Source organism: Manis pentadactyla, chromosome 12, assembly GCF_030020395.1.
Source record: "Manis pentadactyla isolate mManPen7 chromosome 12, mManPen7.hap1, whole genome shotgun sequence".
NCBI classification, from domain to species: domain Eukaryota; kingdom Metazoa; phylum Chordata; class Mammalia; order Pholidota; family Manidae; genus Manis; species Manis pentadactyla.
Genome location: NC_080030.1, coordinates 2626456 through 2641253, shown reverse-complemented (window position 1 = coordinate 2641253; position 14798 = coordinate 2626456). Strand labels below are relative to the sequence as shown.

At 54.8% G+C, this 14798-nt stretch overlaps 1 protein-coding gene across 1 annotated transcript; it reads left to right on the top strand.

Moving 5' to 3' along the window:
* Positions 1-8088: 8088 nt before the first annotated feature.
* Positions 8089-13953, top strand: SLC39A3 (solute carrier family 39 member 3). The gene is made up of 3 exons (XM_036890765.2): positions 8089-8205; positions 9519-9850; positions 13021-13953. Exons 2-3 carry the CDS (start codon positions 9641-9643, stop codon positions 13753-13755), a joined length of 945 nt encoding a protein of 314 aa, XP_036746660.2. The 5' UTR covers positions 8089-8205; positions 9519-9640; the 3' UTR covers positions 13756-13953.
* Positions 13954-14798: the final 845 nt, after the last annotated feature.

The following is a 14798-nucleotide window of genomic DNA, read 5'->3' as shown; positions in this document are numbered from 1 at the left end:
GGGGGACACCATTCAGAAGAGTGGGCAGGTGTGGAGTTGGGAGGCTGAGCAGGGGACAAGCCACTGGGACACAGAAGGGATTTGGAGCAGGAGGGTGACATGGCCTGTCCCATTTTTCGGAAGGTACATGCTGAGAGCCTGGTCAAGAACAGACTGTTGGGGTGACGGGCTACAGGAGGGGCTCCCATCTGCAGGACCGGCCGCACCCAGGGCCACTGTGCCAGAGGGTGGAAGTCAGGCCTGTCCGTGAAGATGGCCTCGTAGGGAGTCCTTTTCCACACACGGGTTTTGTTTGAGGACCAGGAAGGGTGCTGGGGCGGTGTGTTCATGATCAGAGAAACAGAGCCAGCAGGACACGTACAGAGATTTATTCTAAGGAGCTCGCTCCCGTGACGATGGGGCTGCCAGGTCCCCAGACTGCAGTCGGCAAGCTGGAGACCCCGGGAGGCCAGCAGGCTCCACACCCAGGAAGTACTGATGTTTCAGTCCAAGTCCAAAGGTAGGAAAAGACCAGAAAAAAGAGGGCAGGAGGTCAGGGTCAGAGAGAGGGGAAGGCGCAGCCCTGCCAGCCATGCAGACAGAGGAGGGGCCCGAGCCGAGGCCATGGTGCCTCTAGAAGCTGGAAAAGGTGACACGGTTCTCCCGGCGCCCCCGGAGGAGCCAGCCCTGCCCTCTGTATTTAGTCCCATGAGACTCATATGTACTTCAGACCCCAGAACTGTGAGCAAGTCCGTTGTGATCTACTGAACTGGAGATAACATGCTACAGCGGCCATGGGTCACGAATACATGCATCTGAAGCGTTCGGCCTGCCATGGCCATACTGTCCCCTGAGGCTCAGCTGCATACATTCCTTGTCCACTAATTTCCAGTTGCACTCCGCGTGGGAGGACATCTGTGTGGCTGAGAGAGTTTGCAAGGATGGATTCCAATCACGAGGCCCGAGGGTGTGGCCTGGGCACCGCCTTCATTCCCTGAAACCCCACCTGGGTCACCTCGGGAGCCCTGCACCGGACTGGGTGTGCGTCTCCCACGGCTGCATACATTTGGTGGCTTTAACAGCACACGTTATCTCACAGGTCCAGAGGCCGGTCTCACTGGGTGAAAACCCAGGTGTGGACAGGGCTGGTTCCAGGGGAACCACTGACCCCTGGCACTTCCAGCTTCTAGAACCAGCGCACTGATGCAGTGAACGCATTTACAGACTTCTCCAGCTACATGCCTGAGGAAATGGTTCCTTTCAAAAAACAAAATGCACGTAACAAAGTTTGCCATTTAACAATGTATACAGTTCAGTGGCTCTCAGTACATTCACTCTTGTACAACCAGTGACTGTCCATGCCGTCACCCCTAAAAGAAGCGTGTGGCCCATGTCTGCGTCTCTCCCCGAGCACCGTGTGTTCAGGTTCCATCCACGTTGCATCCCATGATCAGGACATCATTCTTTTTCATGGCTGAATGATACAGGGACTGGGTCTCAACCCTGCCTAAACGTGTGACTGTGGTGCTCTTAGGAACTACTCATAAAATGTTTTAAAGGTAATGTTGCAATAGTGCGGGGACATTAACATGCCTTCCTCATACAAGCCACCATTTTTTTGAGCATCTACTGTGTGCCAGGCAGGTTAGTACCTTCTTTTCCATTCTTTGGAGTGGGGATTTTCATCCTGAATCCACAGGCCCAGATGGAGAGCCTGTTTGCTTGCTGATCCATCCCGTTCATCACGTCAAATCCCAATAAAGTCTCAGTATTCGTTAGGTTGCAAATCACCACGAACTCGGTGGCTTCAAACAGCACAGTGATTACTTCCCAGGGTCTACGGGTCAGAAACCCTGGTGTGCCCAGCTGAGTCCTCTGCTTGGGGTCTCCCCGGGCTGCGATCCAGGAGCCGGGCAGGGCTGTGTCCTCTTGTGAGGCCTGATGGGGGAGGATCTGCTCCGGGGCCCACCCAGGTTGCGGGGACCTCTGATCTCACAGCTGTAGGACTGGGCTTCCAGCGCCCTTCTGACTCGGCTGGAGATTGCTCCGTGTCACCAAGCCTCAGGTGTCCTACCCCCCGGGGCTGCTGTAACAAACTACTATACGCATCCCTTCATAGTGCTGCATGCCAGAAGCATGAAGTCAGTTTCTCAGGCTCCAAATCAAGGTGTCACAGGGACACACACTCCCTCCAGCGGCTTCAGGGAAGAAGCCATCCTTCGTCAACTTCTGGGGGCTGCCAGCCTCCCTCGGCTTGTGGCCAAATCCCTTCCGTCTCCGTGTCCACGGTCACACGGCTTCTCCCCCTGCTTGTCAGACCCCCCCTGCCTTCCTCTTGAAGACCTAGATGATGCTGGACCACCCAGTCATCCGGGATCCTCTCTCATCTCAACGTCTTCAGTGACACCTGCAAAGGCACAACAGAGCCTTGGGCGGCACACTGATGGTGGGAATGGGCTCTCACCGCCTCTCCCTCGTTTTCTTGGTTAGAAATGAGTTGCAGGTCCCCCTCCCCCCTGCACCCAACAAACAGAAGGGGTTATAGGGCGTGGCCACCAGGAAGTGGGGGTGTCTGGGGCACCCTAGAGCCTGTCCACCACAGGCTTGAGCTTCACTGAATCTTCTGGCCGTCTGTCTCTGCCACCAGCCATAAGGGACCTGATCGCCTAGCTTTGCAGCCTCAGTGAAGGGGGCTGTCGCATTCAAAGGTCCACATGGAAAGGCAGTTGTGAGTGGCCGGGTCCGGGATCTGGCAGAAATCTTGGTATCTTTAGTGAGCCCCCACCCACCCGTTATCTCCACGTGGGGCCCCATTAGTGACAATCAGTTCAAAAGGTAATTCTTCAGAAAGAAGAGAGAAACCCTCAGCATCACTCTAAGGTCTAAAAACCTTCTGGGAAGTGATTTTGACAAAATCTAAATGTTCTGTGGTTAAGCTGACCCTGCTGCCTACTTGTCTGGATCAGCAAGGAGGGACCGGTGGCCCCCAGCTCAGAGGGGGGATTAAGTGGTTCCCACCTGCCCCTTGAAATCATCTGAGGACCTTTAAAACTGATAGCTGCGTCCCACCCCTGTAGATTCGGAACTCAACAGGGGCCATCCGGCCCCCCCAGAGGCCACTAGGGGATATCAGGGGACATTTTTGGTATCAGGACTGAGGGACATTCCAGGCATCAAGTGCGTGGGGGCCAAGGATGCCGCTCAACCTCCCACAGGTTCGAGAACCCAGTGATTCTGGTGCACCCATTTGGAGAGCCCCACTTTGAGAAGTACAGGTGGACACCTGAACATGAGCTTTCTATTCCAAAAGCATCTACATGTCCTTTTTAGGTCTTGCCTGATATTCTCCATCCCTTCCTCCTAACTACGTGTTCAGGAAGGATCCAGAAACTTTCTGTTTTGGAACCACTAGCAGAGTGGGGAAGAAGGGGGCGGGGAAAGGAGTAATTGTAACATCTCACCCCAGAAGCTGGCAGCGTCTCTATGTGACTTGATGAGGAGCATGTCATGGGGGATGATTGTTCGGTCCCACACATGTTAGAAATAGGGTATTTCTGAATATCTCTGTCAGAGGTGCACCAAGGGAAAAAGAAAGCCACAGCAGTTAAACATGGATTTAGCATAAGTCATGACTTGGAGGAATCTTCTGGGAGCTGGCTGAGCTTTGACATGTGAGACAGCTGCTGTGCCACAGATGGAACTGTGAAATCTCTGATTTCCCTGTGTGCACCCCCTTGGCGTGTAATTCCTGGGGCTAGACTGCAAAGCCCTCCTGGATTAAGTCCCATGAAGCTCCAAGGAAGAACAGAGGGTGTCCCTTGCGGAAGCAGGGGCTCTCACTTGGGCAGTTCCGGCCCCCCCCAAGGACACTGGGCCAAATCTGGGGACGTCTGGGGCTATCACGACTGGGAGGTGGGGGTGGCTCGTGGCATAAATAGTGGGTGGGACCCAGGGAGGCTGCTCATCCCCCACAGCTCCCAGGATGGCCCCCCTACGAAGAACGACCTGGCCTCGGATGTCAGCAGTGCCGAGGCTGAGGAACCCTTCTCTGCAGTATCACCGCCACACAGATACATGTATCAAACTAATGTCCCAAACCATTTGCCACCAGCAAAGAGAATTCACTCACTGGTTGTAGAGTGGCCCTCTACCTTTGCAGCTAAGATTTCCCCAAAACCTGGGTAACTTGAAGACCCAAAACTGAGCTGGCTCCCCGACCTCATCCGTCCATCTCGCAAAATCGAGTTACACTATTTCAAAGTTGGAGCAGAGACCCAGCGCTCTGGACATGGCCCTTGTAGATGAGGTCCGGCGGAGGCCACCAGGTGGCGCACCAGCACCTGCGTCCCAGGCAGCCTGGACCCAGCGGCAGGAACAGCCTAGGACAGCCCCAATCCTAGAGATTCGCCTTGGGCTTTGAGAGCTGGTTCTCCTTTCAGAACGGTAAGTCCTCCTAACCGGGGCCGTTCTGCTAGGCACTGCCCTGTGACGGACACCCAGACCGGCCCTCTCTAGTCATGCCCCCTCCACTCATTACCACCCCAAAGGGTAACGCTGCCTAGCGTTTAATGCCGTGAGTTACTTTTGCTTGTTTCTGATGCGTATGCAATGGAGTCTATGAAAGGCAAAACCATGAAGATTGAAAAAGAAAATGTAGACTATGACTTGGGGTAGGTAAACATTTTCTTGGAGAGAACTCAGAAAGCACTCTGATGGTTAACTTTATGTGTGCCATTGACCAGGCCACAGTACCCATATTTTTGGTTAAACTCCAGTCTAGATGTCTCTGGGAAGGTAGTCTTTAGATGAAATTAGCTTTTGAATCAGTCTATTTTGAGTAGAGCCGACGACCCTCCAGAACATGGGTGGGCTGCCTCTGATCAGTTGAAGACCTTCAGAGAACAGTCTGAGATCCCTCGGAAGGGAGGGGTTCCGCCTCTGCCTGGGGACTTGGGCTGTAGTGCAGTGTCAGCTCTTCCCTGGGTCTCCAGCCCGCCTGTGTGGGTGAAGGCATTTGCAATATACATTTGATGAAAATATAAAATCTTACGCATCAGTGAGAAAAAGAACCTAACTTTTTAAAAAATGGGTAATTAAACACTTAGGCATTAAAAATATATGTAAAGGAGCTCAATTTCATTAGACATCAGGGGAAGAGCAGTTAAAGCTGTAATGCAAGACATCCACACCAGGATGGCTGACAGCAAAGCAATTGCTGCTCAACGTAAAGAAGGAGTCATCCTGTGCTCATTTTCCAGGTGTGCTATCATTGCAAACGATCTTTTCTGTCATTGTGAATGACGGAAAGCAGAAAAAGAGCCCAGTCACTTTGTGTCGAGTAATACAAATAGTTACCACATATTGCATGCTCATGGTGAAGCAGGCAGAAGGTGACGTGAAATGTGAAGAACTCATAGACGTCCTGTACTTAACTTCTGCAAAGCCAAACTCAGTCGTGTGACAACTCTGATATCTATGCCTCCTCCAGTCTTTCCTATTTTAGGGAACAACGCCATATACATTAATTGCTCAAACCAGAAAGCTAGAAGTCATCCTGACACCTCCTACTCCTACAACCCACACAAGCCAGAGCTGAGTCCTATCAATTCACCCTCCAATTTATTTCTCACATCCATCTGCTGCCCCCAATGCCCCTGCCAATGCCCTCCTCTCACCTGGCATTAGTTCTTGCCCAAGTGGCTCTTACCTGGTGCCCCTGCTTCTGTGCAATTCACTCTTTCTTTACACAGGAGTCAGAATAACCTGAAAACATAAATTGGATCACAACTGTACCTGTTAAAACCCTGTCAGTGAATCACATTGCATTTATGATAAAAGTCAAATTCCTAACATGGTCTGTAGGACTGTCCTTCATCTGTCAGTGCCTCATTGCTCACAGACATTCAGCCAGCTTGACTTTCCAGGTCCTCAACCATGGAAATCACTTGGTTAATTTCCACACACACAAAAAATCTTTCTTTTATTTTCTTAATGGTGCTTCATACCACCTATAGTTTCTCCCTTACGTATGTGCGTTAGTTATCTTTTGCTGCCTAACAAATTACCCCAAAACCGAGTGGCTTGAAACAGCAACACATTATCTCACAGTTAATGTAAGTCAGGAATCCGGGTGCAACTGAGCTGTGTCCTCAGCTTCAAGGTCACTCAAAGTCTGTAATCAAGGTGTCCGCTGGGCAACAGTCATCTGAAGACACAACCAGGGCAGGATCCCCTTTCAAGATCACTACGTGGCTGTTGGCAGGATTCACTTCCTTATGGGCTCTTGTTCTGAAGATCTCAGGCTCCTGCTGATGGTTTCCTAGAGGTCCCCTTGTGTTCCTTGAGTGGAAAGGTGATAGAGTTGTGCTAGGAAGACAGAAGTCTGTCTTTTGTAATGTACTCATGGAAATGACGTCCCATCACTTTGCCATATTCTATTTGTTTGAATCAAGCCACCAGGCACAGCCCACACTCAAGGAGAGGGAATTACACAGGGCATGAATACTAGGATGTGGGAATCATCTGAAACCACCTAAGAAGACTGCCCACTGCAGGGTATTATTATTTCATTAACACTTGTCTCTCCTACTAGACTGTGAACTGTGAGGGCATGGGCTTTGTTTTTTACTCCATTTTATGTATATTTTTAAATTTTAATTGTAATGAGATACAAAACATTACCTTTTTAACCACGTTTTAAGTGCAGAGCTCAGGAACATGAAACGCTCATTGTTGTGCAGCTGTCCCCACCCTCCAGCTCCAGAACTTTCCATCCTCCTAAACTGACATTCTGTCCCCATGAAGCACTAACCCCCACCTCCTCCCCCAGCCCCCAGCTCCACCATCCAATTTCTGTCTTCGTGGATGTGGCTCCTGTAGGGACCTCATGCAAGTGGAATCAGGCAGGATTTGTCCTTTGTGTCTGGCTTATTTCACTGAGCACCATGTCTTCAAAGTTCATCCACGTTGTCCCATTCTCCACTTTACTCTTAACATCTCTCCCCGTGCCTGGCTCATGGTAGGCTGACACTCAGACTTCAGTTAGCGCATACAGTTTCATCTTTCAGAAGACTGGCTGCTTTTATAGGGCAATGGAGCGAGTTATTTTTTTCCCAATGTTACCTTCTCTCCCTCTAAGAAATATCCATGACTCATTTTCAGTCTTCATCTTACTTGACCTATTACCAGCACTGACACAATAACCAAATGATTCTGTTACAATATGTTGGAGCTGTCAGATCTCTGTCTGATCTAACTCTAATCTGATCTAGATCTGTCTGATCTAAGGGAAGCTGGTTCCCCACTTCCCTTAGAGTTCTTTCAATGCACTCTGAGGTCTCTTGAGATCTACCTCCCCCTATCTCCCAATACACTCCCCACCTCAGTGTGTTTTGGCCACACTGGCACTCTCATGCACTCTGCCTCAGGGCCTTCATCCTCAGTTCCTTCTCTGCAGGACACCCTGCTGCCAGGTAGCCACTTGTCTAACTCGTCCATGTCCATCTTTTTTTCTCTGTTCTTATCTCTTTCTCTGTGAGGTCTAGTCGAGCGTCCTATTTAAAAAAGCAGCCCTCCATCCAGCCCTTTTGATAGCGCTTACTGGACGCTACAATCCAGGGCACTTGTCACCTTCTGACATAATTCCATTACTTAGTATGTTTATCAATTATTTTCTGTGTCTCTTCCACCAACATAAGTACTTTGTGTTGCTCACAGATGTTCACCTAGAAAAAGACCAGGCACATAGTAGGCAGAAATATTGAGTAGATGAGATGCTCCTTAAGCCGACGGGAAGGGAGTCAGCAGCGACGACGCTCAGAGGCGGACAGTGCCTGGAGGAAATCAGTTCCAGTGGCCAAGCCTCCATCAGAGCGGGATTCAGCACCAGGAGCCCCTGGACAGCTCTGGAAGCAAAACCTTGCCGGAACTCTTCCTTAAAGCTCGGAGTTTCCCGCCGGAGCCGTCTGGTGGCTGTACGCACCGCTCAGCGGGAGGAAACTGGTTTCCCTTGCCGGTGGGAGGGGTGGAGTCACGAGGGAGTAGCAGCCACAAGAGCCAATGGCGTGGCACGCTCGGCCCTCGACGCTCGGGGAGGCCAATAGGCAGGAGCGTGAGCGCGCCGAGTTGGAGGCCCGGCAGGGAGCGCGGTTGTGTGGTCGAGACCGCGCGGCGGTTGAGCGGCGGGCAGTGCCGTCCTGCGGGCGGGCGGGCGAGGCTCCGGTGGAGGTACGTGCGGGCCGGGCTAGGGCTCTGCTGCCCGTTAGCGGAGGCTTCATCGGCGAACTCTCGGCGATTTGCGCCCGTGCTCCCCAGAGCTCGAGGTGTCCGCCTGGGGATGGGAGGCAGGCCAGCTCGGCCCCCGCGGGGCGTCCCGGGCAGCGCGGAGCGTGCAGAGGACGCTCAGTAAGTGTCGAGCCCGTCCCCGCCTCCGCCCGTCCCCACGGACCCCGGTTTGAGAGCGCCCAGGCCACCCTCGCCTCACTCCACAGACTGGTACTTAATGGGCACCTGCTGTGTACTTGTGCAGTGCGTGCTGTTGGGGGATGCGGCCTGAGCAAGAGACCCCCTGCCCGCGCGGAGCTGGCAGCCTAGAGCGAGTGAGGACACTCGGGACTTTAAACTGCAACACAAATAATGCCAGTAGATAATGCCAGGGAAGGGGGTGGGAGAGGCCTCTCCAACAGGTGGCGTGTGAGCTGAGACCTGAAGACCTCGATGGCGTGGGGGCACGGGCAGGGAGAACTGGGAGGTTGTTGGGAAAACCAAAGGACGGGGAGCAGCCACGGGGTCCCTCTGACTAACTGTCATTTTCGGGTCCAGGGCAGTATCTGCCCCACTGCAGCCCCTCCAGTCACGTAAAGAGGTCCACGTGCTTCAGCTCGTCTATCTGTTCAGCCTGGTTACTGAACACCTCTGCGCCAGGCCTCACAGTGGGAACAGGGATACAGTGGAGGACGGGTCGGCCAGGGGAGTCCCTTCCAAGGGGTCCTGGAGACAGCGACTTGAAAGATGAGGCGTCACCGGGAGGTGGGGGAGAGACTGCTCCGTGCAGAGAGGACTACCTGTGCAAAGGCCCTGAAGCAGAAACGGCTCAGCACACCAAAGCACCACAAAGCTGGTGTGGGGTGAGGTGAGGCAGGAGCCGTTGTGCAGAGCCTGTACCTCAGGCTTTGGTGCCTGGAGTTCGTGTAAGGATAGTAGGAAGCCAAAGGGGCTGCACCATTGGATAGAATGTCATGCAACAATAGGAAGGTTTGTGCTGTCCAATACAGTGGCTACTAGCTCGGGGGGCTACCGAACACTTGAAATATGAGTCGTGAGACTGAGGAGCTGAATTTCGCATTTTGTTTCATTCTAACTAACTAGACACATGTGGCTGGTGCCGGCCATATTGGACAGCATAGCAGAGGGACTTTTCTGCCGGAGGCAGTGATACATGCCAGGCCGAGCATGTGACGAAGGACTGGGGGCACTGGGCCTGGTCACTAGGGCTGGTCCAAGAACCCAACACCTGACTTGGTTGCCTCTGGCGTTCACAGCGTCTGGACTGAGGCATGAGGCTCTGGCTGCGCGGCCGGGCCCGGCAGCGCGTCGTGGGACGGGAGTGTTCGCCCACGTGTGGTTTGGCCCTGCAGTGACCAGAGCAGCCCAGGCCGCCACCATGGTGAAGTTGTTGGTGGCCAAAATCCTTTGCATGGTGGGCGTATTCTTCTTCATGCTGCTTGGCTCCCTGCTCCCCGTGAAAATCATTGAGACGGATTTTGAGAAGGCTCATCGGTCGAAAAAGATCCTCTCACTCTGCAACACCTTTGGAGGTGGGGTGTTTCTGGCTACATGCTTCAATGCTTTACTGCCCGCTGTGCGGGACAAGGTAAGGGCTCCCTGGGCAGTAGTGGCACATTATGGCCCAGGGACTCTGATGCTTTTCGGTGCTGATGCTGAGCATGGTGGGTGCCATAGAAAATGAATATGCTGTGTGACCATGAGCTGGTCGCTTCTCCTGTCTGGGCCTTGTTTGGTAAATGAGGGGTTTCAACTAGGCCTGGGGTTCCCAACTTATCAGACTGCCCCCACCAGGGTAGCATGCACTTTGTCCAGAAGTTGGTGGTTGTGGCCTCCCGTCCACTTATATCCGTTAGCTACTGCTGCGTAACGAATCATAACAAACTTGACATCTTCATGCAACACATATTTATTATCTTCAGCTTCTGTGGGTCAGGAGTCTGGGCACTGCTTAGCTGGGTCCCCTGCTCTAGGCTCTTAAGAGGTAGCAATCAACGTGTCCACCGGACCATGGTCTCATCTCAAATCAGGGGCACGTCAGCTGGACTGGAGATGGGTCAGCCTCCAAGCTCGGGTGGTTTAAAGCGGGTTCAGTTCTTCCTGATTGGTAGACCGAGGTCCTGCTTTCTCCGTGGATGTTGGCTGTGGGCTGCCCTCAGTCCCTTGCCACATGGCCTCCTGAACATGGCCATTTGCCCTGTCAGCAGGCCGTAGCCTGTGCCTGGGTTTGTGCTGCCCAGAGCCTGAGATGATACGTCTGTGTTGTTTTATGCTGCTAAGCTTGTGTTCCTTTGTTGGGCAGCACAGTTGGTGTTGAGGATAAAGTCCCAGAGTCCTCTCTGATGACTGCTGCTCCCCCAGTGCCACATCCAAGCCCCCCCATGTCCCACATTCCCGTGACGTTGCCCTCGCTGTTCTCCTACCTGGGCCTGGTCATGGGGGTGGCTGTCTTGCTCCTGCCGGTCCTGCTTCAGTGCACATGGCCCTCAGGTTGCTCCCCAGACCATTCCTGAGCCGTGCCCCTGCCCACAGGCTTCCTAGGCCTCCGTGGGTCTGGCTCTGGGACCACAGCCACAGAGTCTGCCTGGTCTTCCCTGACCCTGCATATCCCTCTGCAGGTAGCCGGTGTTTTCCAGAGTGGCACATGCCCGCCTCCCTGAAATGTTTAGCAAATGAACGGAATGGCTTCTCTATGGCAACACAGCCTTCTGCTGCGGAGGAGGATTCCCCTCTGGGGCCAACTCTTCCCCCAGGAGACATTGGGCAACACCTGGGGACATCTGTGCTCGTCACACTGGGGGTGCTCCTGGCACCGGTGGGGTGGGGGCCGGGGAGGTTGCTTCCCCCCTACAGTGCCTAGGACAGCCCACCAGAGAACAGCTCAGCCCCGAATACCAGCACCTAGCCCCACAAGTCATGACAACCTCAATGCCTCCAGAGAGCGCAAGCGTCCCTGGAGCAGCAGGACTGCCTGGTGCACAGTGTGTGTGCATGCGTGTGCATGTGCATACGTGCATTTCCAGGCTGCAGTGAGGCTGAGATGGGAAAGGAGGCATGTGAGCAGAGCGTTCAGGCACCCAGTTTGGGTAGAGTACTTGGAAATTGGTAGAGTATGTAAGCTAAGACCCAAAGCATGAGCATCAACCAGCCATGAGTAAAACTGAAGCAGGCACGTTCTGGACAGAGCCGAGGGCATGTCCCGAGGCCCCAAGGCTGGAAAGAGTATCGTGCGTGCCAACGTTCCTGTGAGTCTGGGGAAGATGCACCCAGGACTCACCTTGCTGGATAGCATCTAAAACTGGACTCTGGTGTGGCAGCCACCGCTGTACCTGGCTGGTCAAGTTTCGGTGAATTAAAATGAAACCCACTCTCGGGCCGCACCAGCCCCGGTTCCAGTCCTCCAGGGCCATGCATGGCTAGTGGCCTCTGTATTACCGCAGAGAGAAGGTTTCCATCACCCGGGGCTGGTTGACAGCACACCTCTGGAGGCCAGAGTCCTGAGGTCAGGGAGCTGGCAGGGCTGGGGCCTTTTGAGGCCATGAGGGAGAATCTGTTCCCAGGCTGTCCCAGCTTCTGGCAGCCGCCGGCCATCTTTCCTGTCCACTGGCATATGTGCGCGTCCCCCAGATCTCTGCCCCATCCGCACGAGGCCGTCTCTCGGTCTGCGTCCTGTCCGTTCCTGTCCCGTATTGGCTTAAGGGTCCACCTGACCCAGCAAGGTCTCATCTCAAGATCCTTATCTGATGGGCAGTTCCCTGGGGCTGCCACCGCTCAGCCAAGTGCCACACAGGGCAGCTTAAACCACAGACACTTCTTCTCCCCCCGGGCAGGGTCCAGCAGGGCTGGGGCCTTCTGAGCTCTCTCCCCTTGCCTCAGGGGGGACCCCTCTTGCCGCCTCCTCACGTGGTGGTCTCTTTTCCTCTTCCTGTATACACCAGACCTTTGGGTTAGTGCCCATCCAACAGCCTCATTTTTTTTTTAACTTTTATTAAGGTATTATTGATATACACTCTTATGAAGGTTTTACATGAAAAAACAATGTGGTTACTACATTCACCCATATTATCAAGTCCCCCCTATACCCCAATGCAGTCACTGCCCATCAGTGTAGTGAGATGCTGCAGAGTCACTGTTTGCCTTCTCTGTGCTGCACTTTTTCCCCATGACCCCCGACACCATGTGTACTGAGCATAACACCCCTCCATCCCCTTCTCCCTCCCTCCATCACCCCTCCCCTTGGCAACCACTAATCCCTTCTTGGAGTCACTAACAGCCTCATTTTAACTGAATTATTTCTTCAAAGATGATATCTACAAATATGGTTAGTTTTGAGGTACTGGGGGTTGGGAGACGCCAAAATACAAAATTTTTTGGGGGGTGGGCATCATTCAGCCCATAACACCCTAATTATACCTACGAAGACCCTTCCTCCAAATGAGGTTACTTTCTGAGGCTCTGGGTGGACGTCCCTTTGGGGGGCCATGATTTAGACCACTACACTGTTTCAAAACGAGTTGGCCTAGTGGCCGTCACGTGAAGCCTCACAGTTCCCTGTGTAATAGGGCTTCAGCCCATCATGGGGGAGCCCACCTCCCTCTCCCCTTTTAGCTCTTGGTGCGTTGGGTGTCTCTGTGCTTTGCTAATGGGACGGTGATGGCTGATGGACGGTCACTGCTGGCAGCGTCCCGGCCACCCCACCATAAGCCTCCTCCCTCCCTCTCTCCCTGTCTCTGTCCTCCCACGTGCCCTGTGCCCCAGCTCCAGAAAGTGCTGAGTCTTGGGCACATCAGCACCGACTACCCGCTGGCCGAAACCATCATGATGCTGGGCTTCTTCATGACCGTCTTTCTGGAGCAACTCATCCTGACCTTTCGCAAGGAGAAGCCGTCTTTCATCGACCTGGAGACCTTCAATGCTGGCTCAGACGCTGGCAGCGACTCAGAGTATGAGAGCCCCTTCATGGGGGGCGCGCGGGGCCACACGCTGTACGCAGAGCCCCATGCCCACAGCCACGGGCTGAGCGTCCAGGAGCTGTCGCGCTCCAGCCCACTGCGGCTGCTCAGCCTGGCCTTTGCCCTGTCGGCCCACTCCGTCTTCGAGGGCCTGGCCCTGGGCCTGCAGGAGGAGGGAGGGAAGGTGGTGAGCCTGTTCGTGGGGGTGGCCATCCACGAGACACTCGTGGCTGTGGCCCTGGGCATCAGCATGGCCAGGAGCTCCATGCCCCTGAGGGATGCGGCCAAGGTGGCTGTCACCGTGAGCTCCATGATCCCTGTGGGCATCGGCATCGGCCTGGGCATCGAGAGCGCCCAGGGCCTGCCCAGCAGTGCGGCCTCGGTGCTGCTGCAGGGCCTGGCCGGCGGCACGTTCCTCTTCGTCACCTTCTTTGAGATCCTGGCGAAGGAGCTGGAGGAGAAGAGTGCCCGTCTGCTCAAAGTCCTCTTCCTGGTGCTGGGCTACACCGTACTGGCCGGCATGGTCTTCCTCAAGTGGTGAGCATCCCGCCACCACTGTGGTCACCCTGCCCTGTGCACGGACACGGGCCTTCCCCCAGTGGGGAGGGGGCTCAGGCCCCAGGCCGCAGCCTGCACACAGGGGTGCCTCCCCAGACCAGACCGTGCCCTGGAGCCTACACCCCGAGCCTGGGGTGCTGCTACTACTTTGAAAAATACTTCTCTTAAAACATTTACCGAAGCCGTGTGGCCGAGTCATCCTCAGTGGCGGGACCTGGTGACTCATGGGAGGCAGGCTGGGCACCCAAGACCCTCCCCACCCCCGCACACCCCCAGCTATGGGCAAGGACAGGAGTGTTGGCCCACCTTAGGCACTGTGCCCGTTTGGAGGCTCCCAGGCCTCTGTCCTGTGCTGCCAGCTGGCTCTGTTGGTAATAGGGCCCCCCCCAGCAGGAAGCTTGCATCTGTGATGAGATGGGACAGCCCTCTAACTCCTGCAGCCCAAGGCTTTGCCCCAGGGCAACAGGCAGGGACCTGGGTACCCTAGGACCACCTGCTTCTTCCCTGCAGCCCCCTGGATGGAGCGACCACTCTCAAGGGTGCTAGGGCCACTGGGTCCGATTGAGTGTGTGGGTTCCCCAAGAGAACAGGTCCGCCCACCCAAGAGACTTGCAGGCAGGGCCAGGGGCAGCTTGTCCCAGAGTTCCCAGCCCTGTGTGCACCCAGGTGTCAAGAGCAGGGTGAACTGCAGGCTGCAGGGCCGGGGCCACACAGAGCAATTCCCCACACCAGACCCACAAACACATGCAGCCAGGACCCGCCTCCGAGGGCACCAGAACCTGAGGCTCCGCGGTGGGTGGGGCTGGCGCACACCCTCCAGGCGGTTCTGGGCAGCCTGCCCTGAGCCCGGCCTGTTGTGGCAACCCTGCGTTGTGCCTCCACCCGGAGAGTCGGGTGAGAGCCTCTTCCCCGGGGAGCGTGCTCAGCCTGGCTGGGGCCATGGGGGCCGCGTGGCCTGGCAGGAGGGAGCTAGGGCCTTGCCCCTTCTTCCAGCTCACGGGCAGTGCCGCCTGTTTGTTGCTCACA

What these genes read in the sequence shown, in the direction of transcription:
- SLC39A3 (XM_036890765.2), top strand. Translation starts at nt 9,641, where the DNA reads ATGGTGAAGTTGTTGGTGGCCAAAATCCTTTGCATGGTGGGCGTATTC. An exon ending in TGCCCGCTGTGCGGGACAAG is followed by an intron (nt 9,851 to 13,020) that starts GTAAGGGCTCCC and finishes CCTGTGCCCCAG; the next exon opens with CTCCAGAAAGTGCTGAGTCT.